Raw genomic sequence first — 25031 nt, 5'->3', positions numbered from 1 at the left:
GAACTCACTCCAGCTGCCCCTTCGCAAGGTTTCAACCATGGGATCACGGAAACCCATAAGGAGGATGACCACGGGGCCATCCACCTAGGTGATTCCACGACTACCCACCGATCACCATTTTCTTGTATCCTCATCATATCCAGCTCTGCATGCTGAGCAGTGTGCAGATTGAGGCAGAGGTATTCTCCTATTTCATCTGCATTCTTGAAAGGTGATGGTGTAGTGTACAAGGAGAGATGTGTAAATGCATGGAGAAGGATCATATATCATGCAACTCCATGTGCTCTCTGTCTTCGGCAGGGTTTTCATGCTATGTGTCCACACTCAGAGCTGATGTGCGTTGCTGTTTGCCAACTAGATTTGTGACTGCCAGTGTGTACATCTGCCGAACCCACCAATAAGAGGACCGTACCATCTCAAAATGCAAAACTCTTTGCCTTTCAGCCACATTATTCCCCTGATGCTTGAACCTACAACTTTGAATGTTTCTCAACCTTTAATTGTCTGTATTACAGCCGCAAGGCTCTCATCACAGAGCTGTGCCCCCCATTACCTAAACACACGCCAGGATGAGTGATGTTAATTGCAATTGGCAATATTTGGTGGTCAGTAGAGTCTTTGAGCATGCTGTGGAAGCACACATTGTCGCTTTGGACAGTGTTGAGGGGAACAATGGGACAGAAGCGAGAATGTACTGAAGCTGAAGTATGCTCTTTATTTGCAATGACTCGTGACTGTGAGGGCTTCATGTTGTCAGAGAAGTTTCGAGTTCGCATGGGTCAGGGCTGGCCATGAGGGCATAATGTATATTTTAAAGGGGAGGCATTTTTGTGTCTGGCATGCAGGCGGTTGAAGGTTGTCATCCTCAGGTGCTCCACATGCACATTAAAGTGAGGATAAAAGCAGACCAGCACCCCCTACCGGAGAGCGCAGACATTAATGTGATAAAGAAGAGGGTAACACAGAGGATTGAGTCATCTCAGAATAGATGCATACCTGCAGAATGTCCTTGGCTGCCTTGGCCCAAGTGTCACCTATCAGTTTCACGATCAATATTGCATCGAATGCATTGTCCCGTTGTTGGAGATGGATTTCCTTGAAGAATTTTGTCAGGTTGAAGGCATACAGCTTCAAGCCCACTGAGGATAGTGGAACAGGTCTTGGCTCTTGTAGGCTGCCATTGAGATTGGTATGCTGGAGACATGCTTGAAGAAGCAGCACCTTCTGAAATCTGATGCCAGAACTCCCTGCTCCAGTTTACACCTCGCCTCATCTCAGCAAGGACACAATGCTCCTGAGGCTTCATCATCCTTCATGTAAAGTATGCTTCATGTGTAACTATTCACTCTCATATTGAAGTGGATGGTTGAAATGAGAATAGCATTCATGTTTGCCCATGATGGAGGGCAGTTCCCCAGGAAGCAGTTGTCCTCACTGCAACTCGTCCTCCTCATGGAATCTGGTGGCAATGAGGACTTAATGTGCTTCATCAAGCCCATGCCAGGACCTCGTCCCCTGTAACCTTGATTTCCACCAACTCCGTGCACTCACCGCTTTGATGTCTCTCATTGGAGATGTGCAGCTCTCCATGTTGGCATCTGGAAAGTCCTCCCCTCTTTGAAGCGACAGGTTGTGCAGCACGCAGCAAGCCCTGATGATCTGTGACACCTTCTGGAGAGTATACAGGAGTGCACCACCAGATCTGCCCTGGCATCTTAATTGCATTTTTAAGATCCCTATGATACGCTCCACCAATGTTTGTTTAGTGGCATGACACTCATTTTACCTTCTCTCTGCAGGAGTCTGCGGCCACTGCATGGGTGATTTCAGCCAGGTCCTTTACTTTCAGAGCCACTGACATTGGATGCCCTCCTAGTCCCCCTGGTGCAAATTTCTGTGGCAAATATGAGTCACCAGATCCCAGATATGTGGAGGCATTAGCGACACTGGTTCTCGCTCATTTGCAGATAAGATATGCAAGTTCTGTACACCCCGGTCTTGCAAGTCGCCTAAGCACGTTTCAGAGCATCATCCTCTGCGTCAGGAGGAGGCCCTGCTAGTTCTTGGTCTTTCGAGTTTTGTTCCTCCCTTTGGCGAGCCAGGTGATTTCATCGCAACTATCTCTCTCTCTCCTGTTTGTAAGTAATAATGTAGGCAGCCCTAAATCCAGCCTTCAAATACCTGATGGTCTCCTCCCTGCATTATCAGTGAGAAACAGACAATAGTGAACATTAGTTTCCAACGGTTCTCTTTTTGTCAATGGCTCATCGGTGAATGTGGTTCAAGTTCTTTTGCCCCTGAAATGCTGGCCAGTGCAGGATGAGTATCAAGGTGCTCCCCCTCACAATATAACCTACTACTATGACATTGCTTTGGTCAGGCACTTGGATGTGCTGCTTTCAGCCCAGGTGCTGGGATCCTCATTCTCTGCACTCTAATAATACTTTTTGGAATGAACATGAGGATAAATGTTGTTGTTTCTTTTTGTGTACCTAGTGGTTCACAAGGCAGACTTTCATCTTTTTACATAGCTAGCTTTCCCTGGAACAGGTCGCTAGCCTGTCGCCAGAGGCTTATAACTTGAAGGTCACTATTCCACATCAAGTATAGCTGACCAGGAGTTTCTCCCGCCCATACCACCTGCCATTAGCGTGTGTTGGAAGGATTTTGTATGTTGATATTCAACCTCTTGGCCACGGTATGAAACCTTCCTTGGCCATCAAGCCCTTGGGTGGGACTCGAGCCTGGAGCTCCTGGCTTGGACACAGTACATTATACCCACTGCGCCACAAGACTCTGGATAAATGTTTAGTCAGGATATTATTTGAGGGGCCTTGGGCTTGTCTTCAGTGAATTATCCAGCGCCACAATTCTAACACGCTTCTAAAGCTTGTCCAGTTTACCAGCTGCTCTGGAACCCATTCTAGCTCTGGGAAATTTCCACATTGTGAACAAGGGGTTTAAATCGGGAGATCAATTAGTGTTACTTTGCAGATTGGTCTTGCATGCTTCACTTTCCTGATTCCCTGAATTGTCATTGAAAGGCTCCTAACACGTCTCAGCTGTGCCTCTCTCTTCATTTGGGACTGCTCACTTCAGTTGGGTGCCCATTTAATCAGTCCCCCCCTCCCCAGTGCATGCATCTGCCCTCACCAGCGGAGCTTCTCATTTTAATTTATTACTGCACCATCAATGCAGGTTGGAAGATGGCAGTGCTGAGCTTTCACTGCCAGACCAGCTTGGACCCTGCCTGTGTGAGTATGAAAACTCCTCCATTGTCCTGGAGGAGCTTAATGTTCAGGTTTCCCTTCTTCAAAGACCTCTCAATCCTGCCCATATTCCTTGATCCCATCGTAGTGGATATTGGTTCACTCGCCCCTGAACATTTTGAGGGAGATTTACCAGTGCCCCATGTGGACTTCACCACTCCCCATCCTGATGCTACATGCACAGCTAAGTATTTACCCATGCCCACCACTGCACACACCCTCCCTCGGATACCCCACTGCAGATGCCTCCCCCGACTCAGTGTGCCATCTGCAACCCAGTATGATCCAGAAATCCCATGGACTGAGGTTGATAATGTTATGACAGCTCCCTGCGCATAACATGCTGGGCACAACTGAGACTGGACTGACATGCCCTCCCCCTCCTTGGACCTGGACAAGGACCGTCTTTGCAAGCTGAGCAATGTAAATTGAAGCACTACTTCACTCGGTACTCATCCCATTCTGGCCCGAAGTGGCTTATGTCATTCTGTAACATACTCTCCCCAGTCTAGCACTGAGGACCCTAAGCCTTTGTACCCTCCCTCCAACCATATGCCTGAGTGCAATCTTCCCCACTTGTACCCCCAACTCCCTGCCACTGTCACCAGTATAGCCCTAGCCCTGCAGCCCCTTTCTTTGCCTGAGGTCAGTCCTCCGCTTTCCCAGTATAGCCCTAACCCTTGAGGAGGTCACAAGATCAGGAAAATTAGATTCCAGATGACCAGATGTTTGCAGATGCAAACATTTCTCTTTCCACTTCCTCCACCAAGGTCTCCAGTGCAGCATCTAAATACCTTGGATGGCACTCTCTCCCATGAAGTGATATATTTTAATGTTTCCCAGGTCAGATGCCCTTCTTACAGGACTGCCAGCACCTGCTCCAGCCAGAATGCATGTCCTCAATGAGGTGCAATCTCACTTTAAGTAGTGCAGGCTAGTTTTAAGTGGTGCTTTCAACTCACGATATTTGCCATCCACTGCATTCAACTAATCAGCAGCATAGTCAAGACAAGCTGAATGCTGAAATCATTGAAATGAGCAGGCAGCAAGCACTACCTGCTTTGGAATCAGAGGGTTTATCATGTATCACGACCCTGTGCCTGTCCCAGCCAGTCTTGGTCTAATAACTGTATAATTTAATCATCTTCATTGTCACAGAAGGCTTACATTAACATTGCAATGAAGTTGCTGTGAAAAGCTCCTAGTCACAACAGACTTGTCTGTTCAGGTACAGTGAGGGAGAATTCAGAATGTCCGATTGACCTAACAGCACATCCTTCGGGACTTGTGGGAGCAAACCGGAGCACCCGGAGGAAACCCAGAGAACGTGCAGACTCTGCACAGACAGTGACCCAAGATGGGAATCGAACCTGGGATCCTGGCGCTGTGAAGCAACAGTGCTAACCACTGTGCTACTGTGTCACCCATATAAAATTGGCAATAAATTCCCCTATGTACTTTTAGGTATAATCTTACTGTTCACTAACCAGTATAGAATATATTTAACTATCAGTTACTTGGTAGTACAAAACCTGAATATTGATGAAAACAGGGACATTGCTGAAGCTTTTCATACTCCACACATCAGGAGAAATGTAAGAATGGCAAATTTCAAATGGTCCCAATAATTTATATTACAGGAAAATTAGAATGCTGATTAATTTGCAAACTGTCTCTGATTGGCCAGATTGGCCAGGGCATTGCCATGGAGAAAGCAATGGAGAATTACAAGCTCCCAAGTAATTCAAAAAATGCACAAGGCTTGAATATATTCCTTTTGTTTGCAGAAAACATATGAATGTAGGTCACTTCTAGCAAGCATAAATGAACCACATTACAAGCTTGACTATTATCTTAAATTGGTTGTTAGCATAGCTATTAGCACACTCAGGATTATTCAGCAAATACTTTCCAAATTGTGAATCACATCTAGCAGTAAACATTTTGCCTTTGGTTTTGCAAACGTGTGATAATCGAATCCACACCGGTTGGTGAAGTTAAAACTAAGATACAGCTGCTTTCCTTGTCAGAGGGATTGAATTAGTTCAGTTAACTACTTCCACCCTCAAATGTCCCAACTATCCTCAGTTATAGATGCACATATACCCATTAACTGTTTAACAATGTTGTCATTAAGCCTTAACAATGTAATTGACGAGACATTGACAGCACAGGCTGGTTGAGTAGTCTGTTGTCTGACAAGTATGAACATGCTGTTTAGTTCAATCAGCCAATCATAGGGATGTACAGCCACATATTTAGCATCACATCGACACTGAAATTCAAATACAATGGATGGGATTCTCTGGCCTCCCAGCCGCATGTTTCTCATCGGTGGGAGGCAGTGCGCCGTTCGCTGGCGGCGGGATTCTCTGCTCCTGTCATTGACAATGGGAATTCCCATTGAAGCCACCCCATGCCACTGCAAAGCCTGTGGGCGGGGTTTGCACCGGCAGGACCAGAGAATCCTGCCACCAGCAAACGGTTGGAGAATTCCAGCCAACATTGCTCTACTATGTGGTAGTCAGAATGTCTTTTTGGACTGACAGTAGCATCGCTAAAACAAAATGTCTGCTGTTAGATATAGTTCCATGGTTAGGGCAACGCTTGCTGAACAATCTTGATTATGCTAATAGCTACATTACAACCAATTAAAGGTAATAGTCGAGTTCGTAACATAACTCATTTACACTAGCCAGAAGCTACATTCATTCATACACAGGGATCCATTTTCTGGAAACAAAAGGAATATATTCAAGACTTGTGCCTTTTTGTTATTTCAGGAGCTTGGAAGCCTATGGTCCTCCATTGCTTTCTCTATGATAATGCCTCAGCTAATCATAATCAACGTACCAATCTCTCACATCCTTTTCTCCTGTAGTACAAATTGTTTTTGTTGTTCAAAATTTGACATTCTTGTATTGTCCTGATGAGTGAGTGAAAGGCAAAAAGCTTTGGCAACATCTTTAACTATATATGCCTTCAAAATTCTTCATAATATTGGAACTCTCTGGGTAATTTTAACCTAACCTACCAAATGGGAAATTGACAGCGACACATTGGCTGCCTGTTTTACACACCATCCAATTTGACTTTCCAATTGAGATTAACCTCAATATTTCAAGCATTACCTCTCAACACTGCAATTGTTCAGATGAATCTTTGGTTCTCTTTCCATGGATCTTAAATCGTTTTTAGAATGGGAAGGATATTATTGAAAGGCAATGTGATATCAATCATAGAAACATTATGATAACTGAATATTGCTGATAGACCTTTTTTCAAAAAACAGAATCAGATCAGCCTCAAAAGCTGACATCTTGAAGTGGATGCCCTCATAAATTGACTTCAAATCTACAATTATAACAATCTTTTTTTTTCAGTATGGCGATGAAGTTCCTGGATCAGAGATGGAAAATGCCTGGAATGCACTGGTAGACAATGAAAAATGGAGCAACAATCTCAGGGTCGCCTTGCAATTTCTCATCAGCCTATGTGGAGTTAGCAGTGACACATCCCTTCTGTTGTATGTGAGTAGATTTATTCAACAAGTGATGTGATGTACAATGGTTAGAATTTAAAAATCTTGCTGAAAAGAGAGAAATGTTGCCAAACATATGTCTGGCACTCATCAGGACAAACATAAGAATGCCAAATTTCAAATGATCATAAGAGGGCTGAGCTGCCTGCATCCACCATTATGCCATTCTTCACAAATTGCAGCTTAGAAGTGTGAATGGCGCATTAATGATACAGAGAGACCATTCAGCCCATCAAGTCCACGCCAGCGCTCCACAGAGCAAACCAATTAGTCCTCCTCTCCTACTTGACCCCTTTAGCCTTGCAGGTTTATTTCCCTCAACTACCCATCCAATGTCCTGTTGAAATCATTGATTGTTTCGCTTCCATCATCCTTGTGGGTAGTGAGTTACAGGCTATTACCACCTGCTGTCTAAACAAAGGTTCTTCCTCACCTTCCGCTTGCATATCTTGCCCAAATTCTTAAATCTGCAATCCCTTCTACCATCAGCTAATGGGAAGAGTCTACCTTCTCTAAACCTGTCATAATCTTGTACATCTCTGACCAGCTGCAAAATGTTCCTCCCAGACTTTAAAGACTTGGACAGGACTTGTCCAAAGCATGGCCTGCTGGATATATCTGGCCCACTAAGACCACTATGCAACCTCGGAGATTGTTCAAGAGGAAGTTCCTCCAATTACCAACTGGATTTCCACCGCATTTGCTGCTGAAAAGCTCATACTGAGCCCATCAGCGGCAAATGTGAGAGAAACAATCTGTGATTGAAGGTAAGTAAACAGTAATGGCAGAGAGTTCAAGCCTGGGTAAACAGCGGGGAGTGGGACTAGGCAAAAGACGGGGCCAGGCAGTCAGCAAGCAAGGGAGCAGAGCCAAGCAATCAGCGAGCAGGGGAGGGGGGGAAGGGGAGCGGGACAAGCAATCAGCGAGCAGGGCAGCGGGACCAGGCAATCAGTGAGCAGAGGAGGGGGGGAGGGGAGCGGGCCAGGGCTGCGGGACCGGGCAATCAGCGAGCGGGGCAAGCAATCAGCGAGCAGGGGGGGCAGGGCAGCAGAGCGGGGCCAGGCAATCAGCGAGCAGGGGAACGGGAAAAGCAATCAGCGAGCAGGGGTGGCAGGGCAGCAGAGCGGGGCCAGGCAATCAGCGAGCAGGGGAACGGGAAAAGCAATCAGTGAGCAGGGGGACAGGGCAGCAGAGCGGGCCTGGCCATCAGTGAGCAGGGGAGCGGGGCCAGGCAGTCAGCGGGAAGGGGAGCGGGGCCAGGCAGTCAGCGAGCAGGGGAGTGGGGCCAGGCAGTCAGCGAGCGGGGCAGGGGAGCGGAGCCAGGCCATCGGGGAGCGGGCCAGGCAGTCAGCGAGCAGGGGAGCGGGGCCAGGCAGTCAGCGAGCAGGGGAGCGGGCCAGGCAGTCAGCGGGCAGGGGAGCGGGGCCAGGCAGTCAGTGGGCAGGGGAGCGGGGCCAGGCAGTAAGCGGGCAGGGGAGCGGGGCCAGGCAGTAAGCGGGCAGGGGAGCGGGCCAGGCAGTCAGCGGGCAGGGGAGCGGGGCCAGGCAGTCAGCGGGCAGGGGAGCGGGGCCAGGCAGTCAGCGAGCATGGGAGAGGAGCCAGGCAGTCAGCAGGCAGGGGAGCAGGGCCAGGCAGTCAGCGGGCAGGGGAGCGGGGCCAGGCAGTCCGCAGGCAGGGGAGCAGGGCCAGGCAGTCAGCGAGCAGGGGAGCGGGGCCAGGCAGTCAGCAGGCAGGGGAGCGGGGAAGGGGAGCGGGGCCAGGCAGTCAGCGAGCAGGGGAGCGGGGCCAGGCAGTCAGCAGGCAGGGGAGCGGGGAAGGGGAGCGGGGCCAGGCAGTCAGCGAGCATGGGAGAGGAGCCAGGCAGTCAGCAGGCAGAGGAGCGAGGCCAGGCAGTCAGCAGGCAGGGGAGCGTGGAAGGGGAGCGGGGCCAGGCAGTCAGCGGGCAGGGGAGCGGGGCCAGGCAGTCAGCGAGCAGGGGAGCGGGGCAGGGGAGCGGGCCAGGCAGTCAGCGAGTGGGGAAGGGGAGCGGGGCCAGGCAGTCTGCGAGCAGGGGAGCGGGGCCAGGCAGTCAGCAGGCAGGGGAGCGGGGCCAGGCAGTCAGCGAGCATGGGAGAGGTGCCAGGCAGTCAGCAGGCAGGGGAGCGGGGCCAGGCAGTCAGCAGGCAGGGGAGCGGGGAAGGGGAGCGGGGCCAGGCAGTCAGTGGGCAGGGGAGCGGGGCCAGGCAGTCAGTGGGCAGGGGAGCGGGGCCAGGCAGTCAGCGAGCAGGGGAGCGGGGCAGGGGAGCGGGCCAGGCAGTCAGCGGGCAGGGGAGCGGGGCCAGGCAGTCAGCGAGCAGGGGAGCGGGGCAGGGGAGCGGGCCAGGCAGTCTGCAAGCAGGGGAGCGGGGAAGGGGAGTGGGGCCAGGCAGTCAGCGAGCAGGGGAGCGGGGCAGGGGAGCGGGCCAGGCAGTCAGCGGGCAGGGGAGCGGGGCCAGGCAGTCAGCGGGAAGGGGAGCGGGGCCAGGCAGTCAGCGGGAAGGGGAGCAGGGCAGGGGAGCGGGGCCAGGCAGTCAGCGGGCAGGGGAGCGGAGCCAGGCAGTCAGCAGGCAGGGGAGCGGGGCCAGGCAGTCAGCGAGCAGGGGGGCGGGGCCAGGCAGTCAGCAGGCAGGGGAGCAGGGCCAGGCAGTCAGCAGGCAGGGGAGCGGGGCCAGGTAGTCAGCAGGCAGGGGAGCGGGGCCAGGCAGTCAGCAGGCGGGGGAGCGGGGCCAGGCAGTCAGCAGACAGGGGAGCGGGGCCAGGTAGTCAGCAGGCAGGGGAGCGGGGCCAGGCAGTCAGCGAGCAGGGGAGCGGGGCCAGGCAGTCAGCGAGCAGGGGAGCAGTGCAGGGGAGCAGTGCAGGGGAGCGGGGCCAGGCAGTCAGCGAGCAGGGGAGCAGTGCAGGGGAGCAGTGCAGGGGAGCGGGGCCAGGCAGTCAGCGAGCAGGGGGGCGGGGCCAGGCAGGGGAGCGGGGCCAGGCAGTCAGCAGGCAGGGGAGCGGGGCCAGGCAGTCAGCAGGCAGGGGAGCAGGGCCAGGCAGTCAGCAGGCAGGGGAGCAGGGCCAGGCAGTCAGCAGGCAGGGGAGCGGGGCCAGGCAGTCAGCGAGCAGGGGATTTCTAATTAGTAATAGGTTGAAGGGTTATGGAGAACGGACACGAAAGTGGAGTTGGGGACGAAAGGAGATCAGCCATGACCGTATTGAATGGCAGAGCGGGCTCGAGGGGCTGAATTGCCTAATCCTACTCCTAGTTCTTATGGGACCGGGGCAGGACCTCTCAGGAACATTGATGCGGGTGGGAGGCAGAGAAGCAGGGGTCTTTAAATGCACTTTGCGATCGGGCGCCCTTCTGTGTAGTCGGACTTGCCAGCTCCCTGAGGCCGCCAGAGTGATGGCGCAAAACACGGCCCCCTGCCTTTTTGGTCAAAGTGTTAAAACATCTTGAGTGAAAATCTGGTTCTGTTCTCTGAGAGAAACACACCTGTTTTCAGTCAGAACCTAGCACTTTGTGAATTTTTAGAAAAATTTCACCCCTTTCCGAAATGTTCTTGTTGATAATATGTAAGTATGGTCCCCCAATCAAAAAGGTTGGACAAGTCTGATGTAGATACTCCATGGTTCAGCAGGGCTGACACTTCCATCTGCTTTCCCACAGAGTAGCAACATAAGCACAGCCTCTCTGCTCAGTTTCACCACATTGCTAAATTTATCAAGGAACCAGAAATTATTCTCCACCACTATAACACTCTGGGCAGCAAAGTTACAGCTCCTTCATTAATATCATCATTTGCTCCACCTGAGCTTTGTACTTGGATCGATCTCATACAATTGCCTAATGTTTATTAAGTGTATTCTCCAAGGTGTATGCAGTTGTGCTGGTAATTTCAAATGTTTTGTTTTGGAAAACATTTTATTGAAGCATTTATAATTTTAACATTTAAACATTCTAAACAACAGAGTGGTCCGACACACGCAACAACATCACAATAACATACCCAACTCCCCCCTTCCGCCCTACCTCCTGACTGCCCGTATATTAGATTCCCTATCCTTATTCTACACTGCCATGCCTCCTTTCTCCCTCACCGCCCCCCCCTCTTCTGCTGATGGTCAATTGTCCTTAAAGAAGTTGATGAACGGTGCCACCTCCGAGTGAACCCCTGAATTGAACCTCTTGCGACGAACTTAATCTTCTGCAGCCTGAGAAATCCTGCCATGTCCCTGATCCACACCCCTGACTTTGGAGGCTCTGACTCCCTCCAATCCAGCAACATCTGTCTCCGGGCCACCCTCTGAGCTGTCGGGGCCGGACCCTGCGCATCTGCCATTTCCACACTCGATATCTGCTCCTCACTCACCATCAACTTCTGATTCCTCCTTTTCCGACTTTTTCTGGGCTGCGGCAGCATAAACTGGGGGTCCCCTCCTTCTGATCCTACTTCTACACCTTTATCAACAATCTGGCGTAAAAGCCACAAAAAGACCACCATGAATGGGAGCTGCCAAATGTGCGACCTTTCACTTCATGGCCGCCACCGGAAGTCCAATTTCAAATGTTAATTTGTGTTCTATGAGGACTTTCTTCTGAATTATTGTCCTGCGCTGACACTGGTCTTCTTGGCCTACAAATACCAGAAACAAATTATAGGAAAGGATGTTATAATGGCGAGCACCATGTCTTTCCGAGCACAACGGCCGAAGACATGCAAAATGCCAGCGATGCCCAGCATACCCTATGGCAGGTAGCAAGTGTATAGTGGTTACAGCCTGTGTAAAAGGGTCACTGGACGCATGTAGTTGACACAAATTATATAGACATCCCATGACATCACTGAAGCATATTGGTAACATTGGAACAGAGACTGTAAAAGAGACTGTTATAAGCCAGAAATTAATTCAGGAACCTATGCCTTTCATACCCTTGCCCCTCCCCCATTCCACACGATAGTTGTCAATCCCTCAACAACTCAAGTTTACAATTATCATGCTTATTTTTAAATTCCATCATGGATTCACCCTGCCCAATCTTATAACTTCCTCCATTCTTTTTTTTTTATAAATGTTTTTTATTGAGTTTTCATGTTTTATATTGAACAAATTACAAATTATTAGAGAGAAAAAAAAAAACACCCAAAAATTAACATATATATTTACAGGTAAGCATCTTCGTAATAACAACTGTGGCCGCCCCCCCCTTTAGCCGGCATACATATTTTACATCCTTAAACTACGTTCAAACACTTTGTTGGTCTGATTCTAGCATCATATGCATCTTCCCTCCACTTTAGACTCACTCTTCCATTGACAGCCATACCTTCACCTGCCCAGGCTCTATGCTCTGCAATTGTCTCCAAAACGCTCCACCTGTTTTTCCTCCATTAAGTTTCTCTTGTAATACCTAGGTGCTTTTGAGGGAAAACCCATAGGGCGCTATTTAATGGAAAAGTTTCTCAGTGCGGTAGCGAACGGGAACTTCCCGACGCTCAGCCCAGCAAGGCCGTCACCAGTATCAAACGTTAATTGTACCGGTAGGGGCTTTTCACAGTAACTTCATTTGAAGCCTACTTGTGACAACAAGCGATTTTCATTTCATTTCCACTTAACAAGGCTCCACGAGCTTCACTTGGCAAATGATGGTCCCACTGGCTGGGACCGCGCCCGCCAGATCCCCGCTAACAAAGAGGAGCAACACTTAAACGGATCCTGCAGAGCAAACCCCACACAGCCCGCAGCCATTCCACTGAGTAGACCAGCCCCATAATTCAGGGATGTCAATCTGGCAGATTGTTGGACGGGGTGCAGACCAGGCGGGATGCTTTGTTCTCCCGAGAGGCTCGGAGGGTCAGCCACAGGGCAGCCAATGCCGCTGGGAGAAAGTTACAGGGATCTTCAGCTTGGGGGAGCATCACCGGGATGACCGGCACCTATTGCCGAAAGTAGATCAACGACTTCCACTGCGCCACACAGGTGTGTTGGTACCTTTGCTCTCACCCCCCACGAGCATGCGCCTGGCACCGCCCCTGCTCAGCATTGTGCTATGCCATGCCCTGACCCACTAATGTTCAGCAGTGCCACCCACGCCACCCCTTCCCCGCCAAACTCCGGGCTTGCCGGACCCTCCCGCTGCCGCAGTTCTCCATACTCCAGCTGGTCATGCGGGTTCTTCCCGGGCTTGTCCTCCAGCCCTTTCTGGTCCGGTGACTTCTCTTCCTCCTCCTTGAAGGTGGCCACATTTTCCTCCATGTCCAACACATCACCCCGCTGCTGTGCCAGGTTGTGGTGCACCACTCAATGACAGTCCGGGTGGCCGCATGGGCCTCATTGTATCGGTTCTCTGCATCGATCACCAGTCTCCACACCGGCGTCATTAGCCAGGACCTCAGTGGCTACCCCTTATTCCCCCGAGAGCCAAATGGCAATCCTGGGGTGGTCCTCGAAGAGGCCAGGAATGTCTGACTGTCCCAGAATGTAGCTGTCATGCACACCGCCTGGGAAGCGTGCGCACACGTGCATGATCTTCAGGTGGTGGTTGCACATGAGCTGAATGTTCTGGGAGTTGAAGCCCTTCCTGCTGATGCAGGGCACTCCCTGATGGCCCGGTGCATGCAAAGTAACGTGTGCCATCTATTGCCCCCTGGACCTGGGGCATCCTGACAATGGGGAGAATCCTGCGGCATGGTCCATGTCAAAGTTTATATAGTTAGCTGCCCGGGCAAATAAGGGATCCACGACTTCAGTATGCCAGATGCCCGCATGTAACATTACCCAGACTGGGCGCTGCCCCCCCTCCCCCCTACCCCCTCCCCCTCCCCCTCCATCCTCCCCCCAATGGGGTCTCTCTCTTCCCCCACCCGACCCTGAGCACTGGGGCAGCAACCCTGTGCCCCGGGCTCATTGCCTCCTCGGATCCCACAGCAGCCATTCTGCCAGCTTCACGTTTTTAAAAAGGTGTACTAATCGGTGTGCACGTGACGCTGGAGAGGCGGTTAGATCACGGGAAATCACAGATAAGGGCTCATTCCCATTAATTGGATGGAGATTGGCCTTAAAAGGTGACTGTTGGTTTCTCATCACGCCATGGCAGAATCCTGATTTTTGTCAACGAGAGCAGGCCAATTAGATCGCAAACTGATCAGCACCCGGCACGGTTTTCAATATTGGCCTCTCCAAGATCTAATGACTTAATCGCGCTCTCCCTCAAGCGCAACGCAGCCACTAAATCGCGTCCATAGTTTATTTTGAGGTGATGGTACATTTAAGAATGATATTTCTCTGGAAAATAATTTCTTGTAAAAAGCAACTGGCTTGCACTAACTGATCATGTGACCAAGCTGCAGAGAAGATAATAGTAAATAAAAGGATAAATAAGCAGTTAAATACATGGATTGCAGGTTCTATGGGTGTTTCTGTTATTTTAAGCAATTTAGTTTAGAACAGTCGAGCTGCATGGAACATGCAGGCTAAAAGGGTTTGAATCCTTTGATAGGGAGTTCTGACATGAGGTGGCTACACTTAATATGCTGGTGATGCCTGTTTGAACTAGGCGTCTAAAACAATGAGACAATTGGAGGGGATTAGAAGGCACAGCCTTACAGGAACGAAACAGAAGGCATGCAAAATCTCAAACTTTATACATATCCTTGAAACAGTACTCAGACCAAATGATTAATCTTCCAATCTTGAATAAGTATCTATCTTTGAATTTTTTGTTTGGGGTTTAAGTCAAATGGGTGCAGAAGAAGGTTGGAGTTAAGAAGTTCAGTCTAGTGTGTAAGTAATTGTGTGCATTGTACTTTTAATATCATAACTGGCTATTTAACATAGAGTGCAGTTATTGATATTAATGTTCATTGATTTTTATATCTTAAAATTATTTTGTTTTAAATGGTGAACCTTGTGCTTCATTCCTTTAGTAAATCCCAGGGTTTTTAGATTTTCCAAAAAAATGAAAATGTTTCTGATCTCTACTGAGATCATAACACTCCTTAAAAGTCACGTTTTTGACAGCCAATAAGTTTTTGGCCATAATCCCTAATATCTCCTTCCTGCGATCAGTGTCCCATGTTTTCTTATCCTTCTGTAATGTGCATTCAAACTTTTTCTACATTGAATATGCCATATAAATGTTGTAATTTAAGTAATAAATCTAAATCTATCATGTTTCAGATAAAGAAAGTAGTAATCTACTTATGCCGTAACAACACTATTCAGACAATGGAAGAGTTGTTGTTCGAGATGCAACAGACAGAACCTGTAAACCCTGTTGTCTTGCATTGTGATAATCCACCTTTTTACCGCTTTGCTGCAAGCAACAAAACCTCCACAGTAGCATCAGGTGAGACATGTGTTTTTTTTTTGAAGTTTTTTATTTAACACAAATTTGTAACAGTTACAGAGCGAAAAATGGCCCTGTGCAAAGAGCCTTAACATAGTGAAAACGAACAGTGGGAAAGAATAAACATGTTAATAAGTGTTGAAGCCAAAGATCCTTCCATAAGGCACTTTCCCTGCCAGCTCTGTTTGCCCATGCCACACGTGTTCAACTAAACTAACGTGGCCCTAACCCTCTTCCCCCTCCCCGCCCCCCTCCGCCTGGTCTCCCCTACTCCCCAAGGCCTGACCTGCCAGGTCAGCCCTGCGCTTGGCCCTAGCCCGCCCCGTCCCCCCTCCGATCTCCCTGGTGCCCCCTGACCTACGCTAGTCACACTGACCCCTGCCCTTGGCGCCTAACTGTCTCCCGTCCCAGCGCTCAGGCCCTCCCCCCACACGCCAGGGACCCATTAACCTAATTGTATCCCACCGAGCCCTTTCAAGTCCCGTGACTAGCCCCTAGCCCATCCCCCTATCAGAGGACCCGATCTCGCGCCAAAAGGTACCAAGCACAGCCCCCCCCCCCCCCCCCCATTGCAATCCCCCCAAAGGACCCTAAACAGTGCGCCCTCCAGCCCCCACTCTCTGTCCAGGCTGAAAACAATCTTGGATAAAACATTACAGTACAGGATAGTTTAACAAACCGCCGCCACACAAAATGTCTGAGAGCCCCGAGTCCTTTAGTTCCAGTCCAGCTTCTTCTTTTAGTAAAAGTCCTAATCAGAGCAATTTTGAGTTAACAGGCCGCCGCCACTGTACAGCACTGAAAGAACTAAGTGCCCATTAGTTCAAGTCCAGCTTCTTGTCTTTAATAAAGGTCCAAACCTGTTCTGGTGTCTCAAAATAGTAGTGGAGTTCCTCAAACGTAACCCAAAGCTTTGCAGGATATAGCATTCCAAACCTCACCTCCTTTTTGTAGAGGGCTGCCTTTACCTTGATGAATCCTGCACGCCTCTTGGCCAGCTCCGTTCCCAAGTCCTGGTAAATGCGCACCTCGCAGTTCTCCCATCTGCTGCTCCTCTCCGCCTTGGCCCATCGCAGCACACGTTCCCTGTCAGCAAGCCGGTGAAAGCGGACCACCAAGGCCCTCGGTCGGTCGCCCGTCCTGGGCTTCCTTGCGGGGGCTCTATGTGCCCCATCCAACTCCAGGGGTTGAGGGAAGGCCTCCGGTCCCATCAGCGCCTCAAGCATACCCATCACGTATGCACCCACATCTGACCCCTCGCAGCCCTCGGGGAGGCCAACGATTCGTAAATTCTGCCTCCTGGCTCTGTTCCCCAGCTCTTCAAGCTGCTCCTGCATCCTCCTCTGACGGGCGTTCAGCTCCTCCACCTCGTGCTCCAGCTCCGTTACCGTGCCCGCCTGACTGGAGAGCTTCGCCTCGACCTCCCTGAGCGCCTTCCCTTGGGCCGCCTGTGTCTCGACCATTCGGTCCATCACCGCTCTCATCGGGTCCAGCGTGTCCCTCCTCAGCTCGGCGAAGCAGTTCTTGAAAAACTCCATCTGCTCCTCCCTTGGCCAGTGAGCCTCCGCTCCCCGGTCCCCGCCGTCCGCCATGCTTGGCCGCCCGGCCTGGGTTCCCCGCTGCTCCCGCTTCGATCCTTGCCGCTCCACTCGACCGCTTCTGGTCCAACTGCCCATACCCCGGGAAGGAAGCCTCTTCCCTATCGTCTCCTCCACCGATTCAGGCTGCCAGGTCCCTAAAAAGTCCGTTGACAAAGGTCCGTTTGCCCATCTCGGGCGGGAGCGATCCGACCTGCGACCTGCCTCCTCGAGGGCGCCCGAGACATGTGTTTTTAATGGATCGTGATGTACTGTAAGATCTATAGTAATAGATTGCCAGTTGTTGCTGTCAGGGGTGTCAGCCTTGACTCAGTGACAGCTCTCTCACCTCCCAAGTCAGAGGTTCTAGGTTTAAGCTCCTCTCCAAAGATTCAAATGCATAATCTAGGCTAGTACTTCTGCAGTACTGAGGGAAATGTTCTCTTTTAGATGATATATTAAACTAAGGCCTTTACTTTCCTTTCAGAGACATATTGGAACTTTTCTTACCCATAGACATCACTTCACAGCTACAGTGTTGTTTTCCTGTTTTGACTATAAATATTGCACTTCTTTATGCTGTTACACACTCTTAAGAAGCTGTAGTAACTTTGTGTTTCCTCTCTGCTAATTGGTGAGTTGCCTGTGGTGAGCATGTGCCTTGCTGGCAGCTTGCCTCAACCTTGCAACTAGAGGCAACTTGAAAATTAAAATGAGCCCCTAGCTGACTCCTCCGGATGGCTGTTGCTCTTACCTCACTCACCTTGTAACAGTTCCAAGTGTTATTAAAATACATCTGATTGACATTTCATAGAACTGAAGCACAATGTGAAATATTAATGAACTGTGTCCAAGCTTTCAATGAAAATGCAACCCCATAAGAAGAGGACCTTAACTCTTTTTATGCTCAGAATTTAAAAAGCTTACTACTCTTGTTGGTATTTAAATTTAGTGGTTTGTGGGGATATTCATTGTTAGCATTTGCTATTGCCTTACTTATATATTGAACTGTGGAGAATTGGAGCAACAAATAAAACATAAAATTTGTTGTAATCACGTCCTCAAAATTCCAAGACTCCAGGATACAAAAAAATCCAATGGCTGTTTGTGATATTCGCGTAGAGAATCTTAGTATATTTTTATGACATTCCTTTCTTTACTATTTTAACCCAGATGTTAACTTGTCTATATCAAACAAAACATAATTAGATATAATATTATGAAGCAAAAAAAATGCACTCAGAGGGGTTTACCCTCTGAATAGAGGAACCTATCTGCTGATTCCTCTGATTTATTTAGTTTAAGTTTACCCCTCTGAGGCTGCCTTTACAGTGAGGGGCCCTCAAGGTGACCTACCCTCCTCAGCAACTCTCCCAGTGAGGCTGTCACCGCTTTGGAGCCACCATTCCAATGATTGGGCTTAGACTATAGAAACTAGGAGCAGGAGTAGGCATTTCAGCCCCTTACGCCCACTCTGCCATTCAATACAATCATGGCTAATCTTCTTTCACCTTCAAATCCACTTTCCTACCCATTCTCCATAACCCTTTAACCCATTACTAAATAAAAATCTGTCTATCTCCTGAAATTTACTCAATGTCCCAGCATCCACCACACTCTGGGGTAGTGAATTCATGATCCTTTGAGTGAAGTAATTTCTCCTCACCTCTGTTTTAAATCTGCTACCCCTTATCCTAAAACTATGATCTCTTGCTCAAGATTGCCCTACAAGAAGAAGCATCCGCTCTATTTCTACTTTGTCAATACATTTTATCATCTTATATGCCTTAGTTTGATCTCCTCTCGTTCTTCTAAACTCAAGAGTATAGGCCTAAACACCTTAATCTCTCTTCATAAGACAAACCCCTCATCTTTGGAATCAATGTAGTGAACCAGGCGGAATGGCACCTCAGGAATCTCCCGGGCCATTGGATGCCCCTGGGTGGTCAGGGTAAGTGCAGGGTGGCTCCCTGGAACATGGGCACCTTGGCACTGCCACCTTGCACTGCCAAAGTGCCTGGGTGGCACTGCCAAGCTGGTAGGAACACTGCCCAGATGCCAGGGTGGCAGCGCAATGGCACCAGGATGGCATTGTCAAGGGTCAGGGCCCAAGAGGGGTCCCGTCCATGAAAAGAGGGTGCAGGGGGGTTTAAAGTGTGGTGTATGCACGGCAGGTAGGTAGGGGCCACTGGGAGGTTGGGGGTTGACGGGTGGGGATCCTGGATGGGAGGGGGTGCTGTAAGAGGGCTTGTTGAGGGAGGGGGCTGAAGAGGGGGACCCCAAGGGACCCCATAGCAGGATGTTCTCACTTGGGGCGTGTGGGATAGTGCCCATGTGTGGCAGGTGACATTGCTCATGGGTGGGGGGTGTGGGGGACCCACTAGCTCACTTAAAGATCGGGGCACCCTTTCAAAATGGAGGCCCGATTTCTGAGTTCAGCTCCCCAGTTCTGAACAAAATTCTAAGGGTTCCTGCCAGCTTGGCAGTGCCACTCAAGCAAGAGCACAATGCGGATGGAGAATCACGGGATTGGCCTCCAGCGGACCTGCCGACAACCTCTGCGTCTCACAGGATTCACCAAAGTCCTGCGAGACGTCGGAGTCGGATCTCTGCCCAAAATAGGCGGGACCAAATGATGCTCGCGGAAGTAGGTTGTAAACCTATTTATGACCTACCTGCCCGGGATCCACTGGTCCACACAAATGTGGACCAGGAGGAACGGCACCTGGGGGTCTCCCAGGCCATCGGCGATGCCTGGGTGGTCAGGGTAAGTGCAGGGTGGCTCCCTGGCCCTCCCCCTAGAACGTGGGCACCTTGGCACTGCCCATCAAGCACCTAAGTGGCAGGATAACACTGCCAAGGGTCAGAGGACGAGGAGGGACAAACCCATGAAATGAGGGTGGAGGGGATTTGAAGGGCGGGGGAGTGCAGGGCAGGTAAGTAGGGGACTCTGGGAGGTTGGGGGTCTGAGATGGGAGCGGGTGGCTTGGGGAGGCCTGGTGGGGGGACCCCAGGGATTTCTTTGTGGGGTGTCGTCAATTGGGGGGGTGGGGTCTGGGGTAGTGTCCATTTGGTGGCATTGCCCATGTCTGGGGCTGTGGGGACCCACAGGCTCACTTAGAGATCAGGGCACCCTTTTAAAATAGCAGCATTATCTCTGAGTTCAGCTTCCCAGTGCTAAAAAAAAATTCCAAGTATGATGAACCAGTGAGAAACTCCCCAGGGCCCAAAAAAGGGACTAAGTGTTATTGAATAGCGGTGGGGAACTGGAAACTCCCTGAAAAACCCGCCACAAATGAACTTTGAAATTTTTCCGTTGAAACGCGCCCTTAAGTCCAACAGGAGTCCACTGAGGACGGCAAACTCAGAGTTGGCCAATTAGGAGGCCACTGTGTTGTTCCTTGTCTCTGAATAAAGCTCGTAGTCTTAAAGTTGAAGTAGATGCTTTATTGTGAGTTCGTTCTCTCTCCAGCGCTTAACTTAATGTTACATCTGAGCTGCCTGTCTGTTCTGCTTCCAGCTGCCGTTCCTGTGAAGTGCCTCTAACTTCCTGTCTCTCTATTTATACCTCTCCCGTGCTCCCTCTGGTGCTTGCTCAGTTGTATTGCCTCTACATTGACCCCTTGTATATATACAGATCACTACATCCCCTTTTTTCTTTTACATATTTTCTGTACAGTGGTAAAGAAAATTGTACAAAACAGTTAGTTTACTAATGATATGCTTATGATATGTATATCTGTACAAGTGGTGATGACATTGGTTATTATACAAAGTCAATTGATATTTATGAGTCCAATCTGAAAAAAAAAACATTTGTGAGTCCAAACTTTATGAATTTGTTCGGTGAGTTGTTTTTTTCTTTTGTTGACGTGGTGATATTAATATTGCAACTCCTTTGAGAATGTTGTCAGTGTTCTTGTGTGTTAAGTAACCAACAAGTCATCCCAAAGTTTTTGAATGGTCGAACCACTGATGTTGACTGACGTGGACTTTTTTTTGTGCTTGTGGTATCGATTTAGTGTGTCATCTGCATTGAAAGCTGGTGTGCTTGCTTGTTCTGGAGCAGATGTGAATCCATGAGATTCTTTGTCATTCCATGGCATGTTTGTAGTCTTGTCATTGTTTTGCAGTGTGCTGTGGCATTGTCCTTCAGGTGCATAGTTGTACCATTTTGTACAGATTGTTGTTCATTGTTGTTGTTTCTGTCGTTTCTGTCTTTGTTGTTTTAGTTGTCGTTCTTGTTGCTGTTTTTGTCGTTTCTGTCTTTGTTGTTTTCATTGTTCTTGTTTTTGTCGTGCTTGTTTCTGTTGTTGTTTTGTTGTTCTTGTCGTGCTTGTTGTTGTCTTTGTTATGCTTCTTCTTGTTTTTGTTGTTCTTGTAGTTTTTGTTGTTGTGCTTGTAGTTTTTGTTGTTGCTGTTGTTCTTCTTTCTGCAATGCTTCTTGCGATTTTTGTTCTTGTTGCGCTTCATGTTGTTTTTGTTCTTGCTGTTGTTCTTCTTTCTGCTGTGCTTCTAGTGGTTTCTGTTTATCTTGTTGCGCTCAATGAGTGTTCCGTGTGGATAATTTGAATCATTGTCACAGTTATTGATGCGAGTGTCCTTTGTCGTATCTGTTACATTGAGCGTTTCATCTCGAGAATGGTGAGAATGATCTGATGTTGCATTGATGTTGGTGACATCAGTCATTTATGGTGGATTTGATTCCTCTTCTTTGCTTTCTTGGTGCTCCTCTTCTGGAGTAAAAATCTTCACGATTTAATTCTCTTGTGGGTCCTGGTGTTCCTCTTCTGGAGTCAAAATCTTCACGATTTCATTCTCTTGTGCGTCTTGGTGCTCCTCTTCTGGAGTCAAAATCTTCACGATTCCATTCTCTTGTGGGTCTTGGTGCTCCTCTTCTGGAGTCAAAATCTTCACAATTTCTATCGACGTGGTCTCTCTGGACTCTTGGTGCTCCTCTTCTGGAGTCAATATCTTCAAGATTTCAATTGACGTGGTCTCTCTGGACTCTTGGGTAGCCCTACTCTGTGCTTCTGTACAGACAAGCTGAGATCTGTCAGTCTCACTGTGATCCTGAACCTGCTGTATGTCGAGTGTGATCACATTGTCACTGTGTTCGCCTGCAGTGGGTAGACTTACATTGTCTTCTTCTTGATTATGTGAGCTTGGTAGACTTTCATAGTCTGCTTGTGGTTGCTCAGATACGGTGTGTTGACCTTCATGGTCTTGTTCATGCATGCCGTTTGCTATGGAGTGTTTGCTTGCTTCCATTTTTGAGTTTGTCACCGAGCTGTCTGTGGAGGCTTGCGTCGCTCTCTTTGTGGAGGCTTGCGTCGCTCTCTTTGTGGAGGCTTGCGTCGCTCTCTTTGTGGAGGCTTGCTTCGCTCTCTTTGTGGAGGCTTGCGTCGCTCTCTTTGTGGAGGCTTGCGTCACTCTCTTTGTGGAGGCTTGCGTCGCTCTCTTTGTGGAGGCTTGCTTCGCTCTCTTTGTGGAGGCTTGCGTCGCTCTCTTTGTGGAGGCTTGCGTCGCTCTCTTTGTGGAGGCTTGCATCACTCTCTTTGTGGAGGCTTGCTTCGCTCTCGTTGTGGAGTCTTTCATCGCTTGCTCTGTGGAGTCCTTCATCGCTCTCTCTCTGTGGAATCTTTCTGTGCTCTCTGTGTGGCGTTGTCTTTGTCTTTGGTATTGCTGTCATCCAATGTATCGACAATCTGCCATGGCACCATGGTATTGGATTCATCTACCATGAGAAAAGTAGTGTTGAGCATTTCAACAGCTGATGCTGTGATCAGCATGTCTGAATAACTCAGCCATGTCTGAGCAGTATTATGTGTATTGTTCGATAGCCAAATCATCCCTTTTTGTTTCGGAGTTGTTCTCGTTGTCTTCATGTTCAATGAACAAATCACCTTCTTTGGTTTTGGATTTTTTATTGTGTCCTTCTCTTTGGGTGGTGCAGACTGCTTGTTCCAGGGTGTTGGACTTGCTGGTATACGTTCAGGCATTGTTCTGTCTTTTGAGGTAAGAAAGTTGGGTTTTATAGCTTTTAGTGTCTTGTTTTCAATTTTCGGGCATTTCCCTTTTAAGTGAACGTGATCCGGGTCCTCTGACGTCATGACGCTCATGACGTCATGCGTAGGAATCGATTGCGCATACGCAAATCGATCTTCCTTTACTGTGTGTTTTTTTGTCCACTGCAAATGTGCACCCTGGGCATGCGCAGAACCATCTTCGAATGGTGCAATCTTTCCTTTCAACTGGGCATGCGTGGCTGGCGCATGCGCATAACGATCCGTGACCAAAACTTATTTTTCTAACTGCGCATGCTCGGCTTGTGCATGCGCAGAACGCAAAACAGCAGATTTTAGCTACGCATGCGCGGCTTCTGTTTCCTGCACATGAGCACATGCAGATTTTTGTCTTTTGTTCCCCGGAGACTGTAAAATGTGCTCAGACGCCATTTTACAGTGGATTTCAGCGCTTTTTTCTTCGTAAGAAGTTCAAGTTACTTTTCCTTTCGATATGGACTTTTCACTCTCGATTTCTAGTCTGAACCCTTTCTGTTCTGATTGTCTGATTGTGATTGTTTGAGTTTTGCGTCACTTATTCCCTGTGCAGTTTGGTCTCTGAGCATACAGTGCTCTTCAAATTTTTTTAGTATTACTTCTAATTTGGTGCTGTCTTCACCTTTCAAGTATTTAAAGCAATTATATATTTTTCTAGCTTCATGTCCTGCGATGAGCAGTGCTATTTTCATTTCTTCTGAGGCTGCTTCTAAATCATTAGCTGTGATACATATTATCGAACATTTGTTTAAATATTTTTCATTCGTTACTTAAATTACCGGTTGTGTTCAGCTGAGGTGGGGTTCCAATAGATATCATCGAATTAGCGAAGTCTTCCCACGTCGAATGTCCGGTAGGAGTTCTCCTTGTCATTTTGGTCTTTCTCTGTGTGCAGCTTGTGTAATCTTCTAGTAAGTGTTCTGAAGTATCCTGGTACCATGTGTTATTCCTTGTCTCGGAATAAAGCTCGGAGTCTTAAAGTTGAAGTAGATGCTTTATTGTGAGTTCGTTCTCTCTCCAGTGCTTAACTTAATGTTACATCTGAGTTGCCTATCTGTTCTGCTTCCAGCTGCCGTTCCTGTGAAGTGCCTCTAACATCCTGTTTCTCTCTATTGATACCTCTCCCATGCTCCCTCTAGTGCTTGCTCAGTTGTATTGCATCTACATTGACCTCTTGTATATATACAGATCACTACAGCCGCTTCTGGAAAAATTGCTGTGCCAGTCTCACTGCTGTTAAGTGCAGGCCCCATTTGGTCACAATGTCTGGATCCTGAATCAGGCGGGAAACTCTTGCCCAATGACTCGGCCTTTGTGCTAAAATTGCAGTGTAGGTTAATGTTTCTGTTGCCACAGCAGGCAAAAGAATGTCATGAAAATTGCTAAGTGTTCATACTAAAAAGAAGAATTATTCCAGCAATACTTTTTGAAAGTGTCAGCCAAAATACAATACCTGTGCTGAATGTTTTAATTTAACTGTGCCACTGCTGGGGCCAGTGCCTCCATGCATAAAAGGTGAAATAAAGAAATAAGTCACACCGCCCACCAGAAAACAGCTCAATCAGAGACCTAAATTTATTTTCCTGCACAGTTCGGCTTTGCAGTTGGAGTCCAAAATTATACATGGGGCCCAATATTATTGCAGACAAACATTCAAAACTGGCATTATTCTTAATATTTTATTGTCTGTTGGTTCAATGGTCCAGTAACCTGTCTTTCAATAATAGGAAAATATACCTTTGCCAGCTTGTTAAAACTGTTCTTGAGTAACCGGTGTCAATGTGGTTATTATTTTTTTTTACAGGTACTACATCAAGCACTAACACTCTGGTAGCTGGACAGGAAAGCTTCCCAGAAATAGATGAAGGACGAATGATGAAAGAAACTGATGAAAGGTTTGTGTAAAATCCTAAATCTCATCAATAACTTGCAGGCTCAGTGCTAAAAGCTGCTGCACAATAATTTCTCGATAAGTGGCAGCTAAATGGTAATGTATTTTGATTAGTAGTAAGCTGATTTCAAGTTCAAGGGGAAAAAAAACTTCAAAATGATTTTTTCTACATTACAAAATATAAACTGTACCCTAAGATAAAGCCTCTGTAGTGAAGAATGCTTGGTGTGTTAACTTCAAATTGTCTCAGCCTATATTGGAGGAGTTCATTTCCACAGATAAGAAATAGAAAAAACACACCTGGATTGATGGATTCTCCTGTCACTTAAACGGATGAGTGTTCA

General features: G+C 48.4%; 1 protein-coding gene across 4 annotated transcripts in view; it reads left to right on the top strand.

The window, feature by feature from the left end:
* Positions 1 to 25031, top strand: part of LOC119977793 (protein furry homolog) — a 483675-nt gene that overhangs the window by 291708 nt on the left and 166936 nt on the right. For all 4 annotated transcript variants that reach the window (XM_038819004.1, XM_038819002.1, XM_038819003.1 and 1 more), the window contains exons 33-35: positions 6653 to 6799; positions 14989 to 15157; positions 24601 to 24691. In XM_038819004.1, coding sequence (XP_038674932.1) covers positions 6653 to 6799; positions 14989 to 15157; positions 24601 to 24691 — 407 coding nt within the window. The remainder of the gene's footprint in view (positions 1 to 6652; positions 6800 to 14988; positions 15158 to 24600; positions 24692 to 25031) is intronic.

The sequence above is a fragment of the Scyliorhinus canicula genome, chromosome 14, assembly GCF_902713615.1.
Source record: "Scyliorhinus canicula chromosome 14, sScyCan1.1, whole genome shotgun sequence".
Classification (NCBI taxonomy): Eukaryota; Metazoa; Chordata; class Chondrichthyes; order Carcharhiniformes; family Scyliorhinidae; genus Scyliorhinus; species Scyliorhinus canicula.
This window is presented reverse-complemented; position numbering and strand designations above follow the sequence as displayed.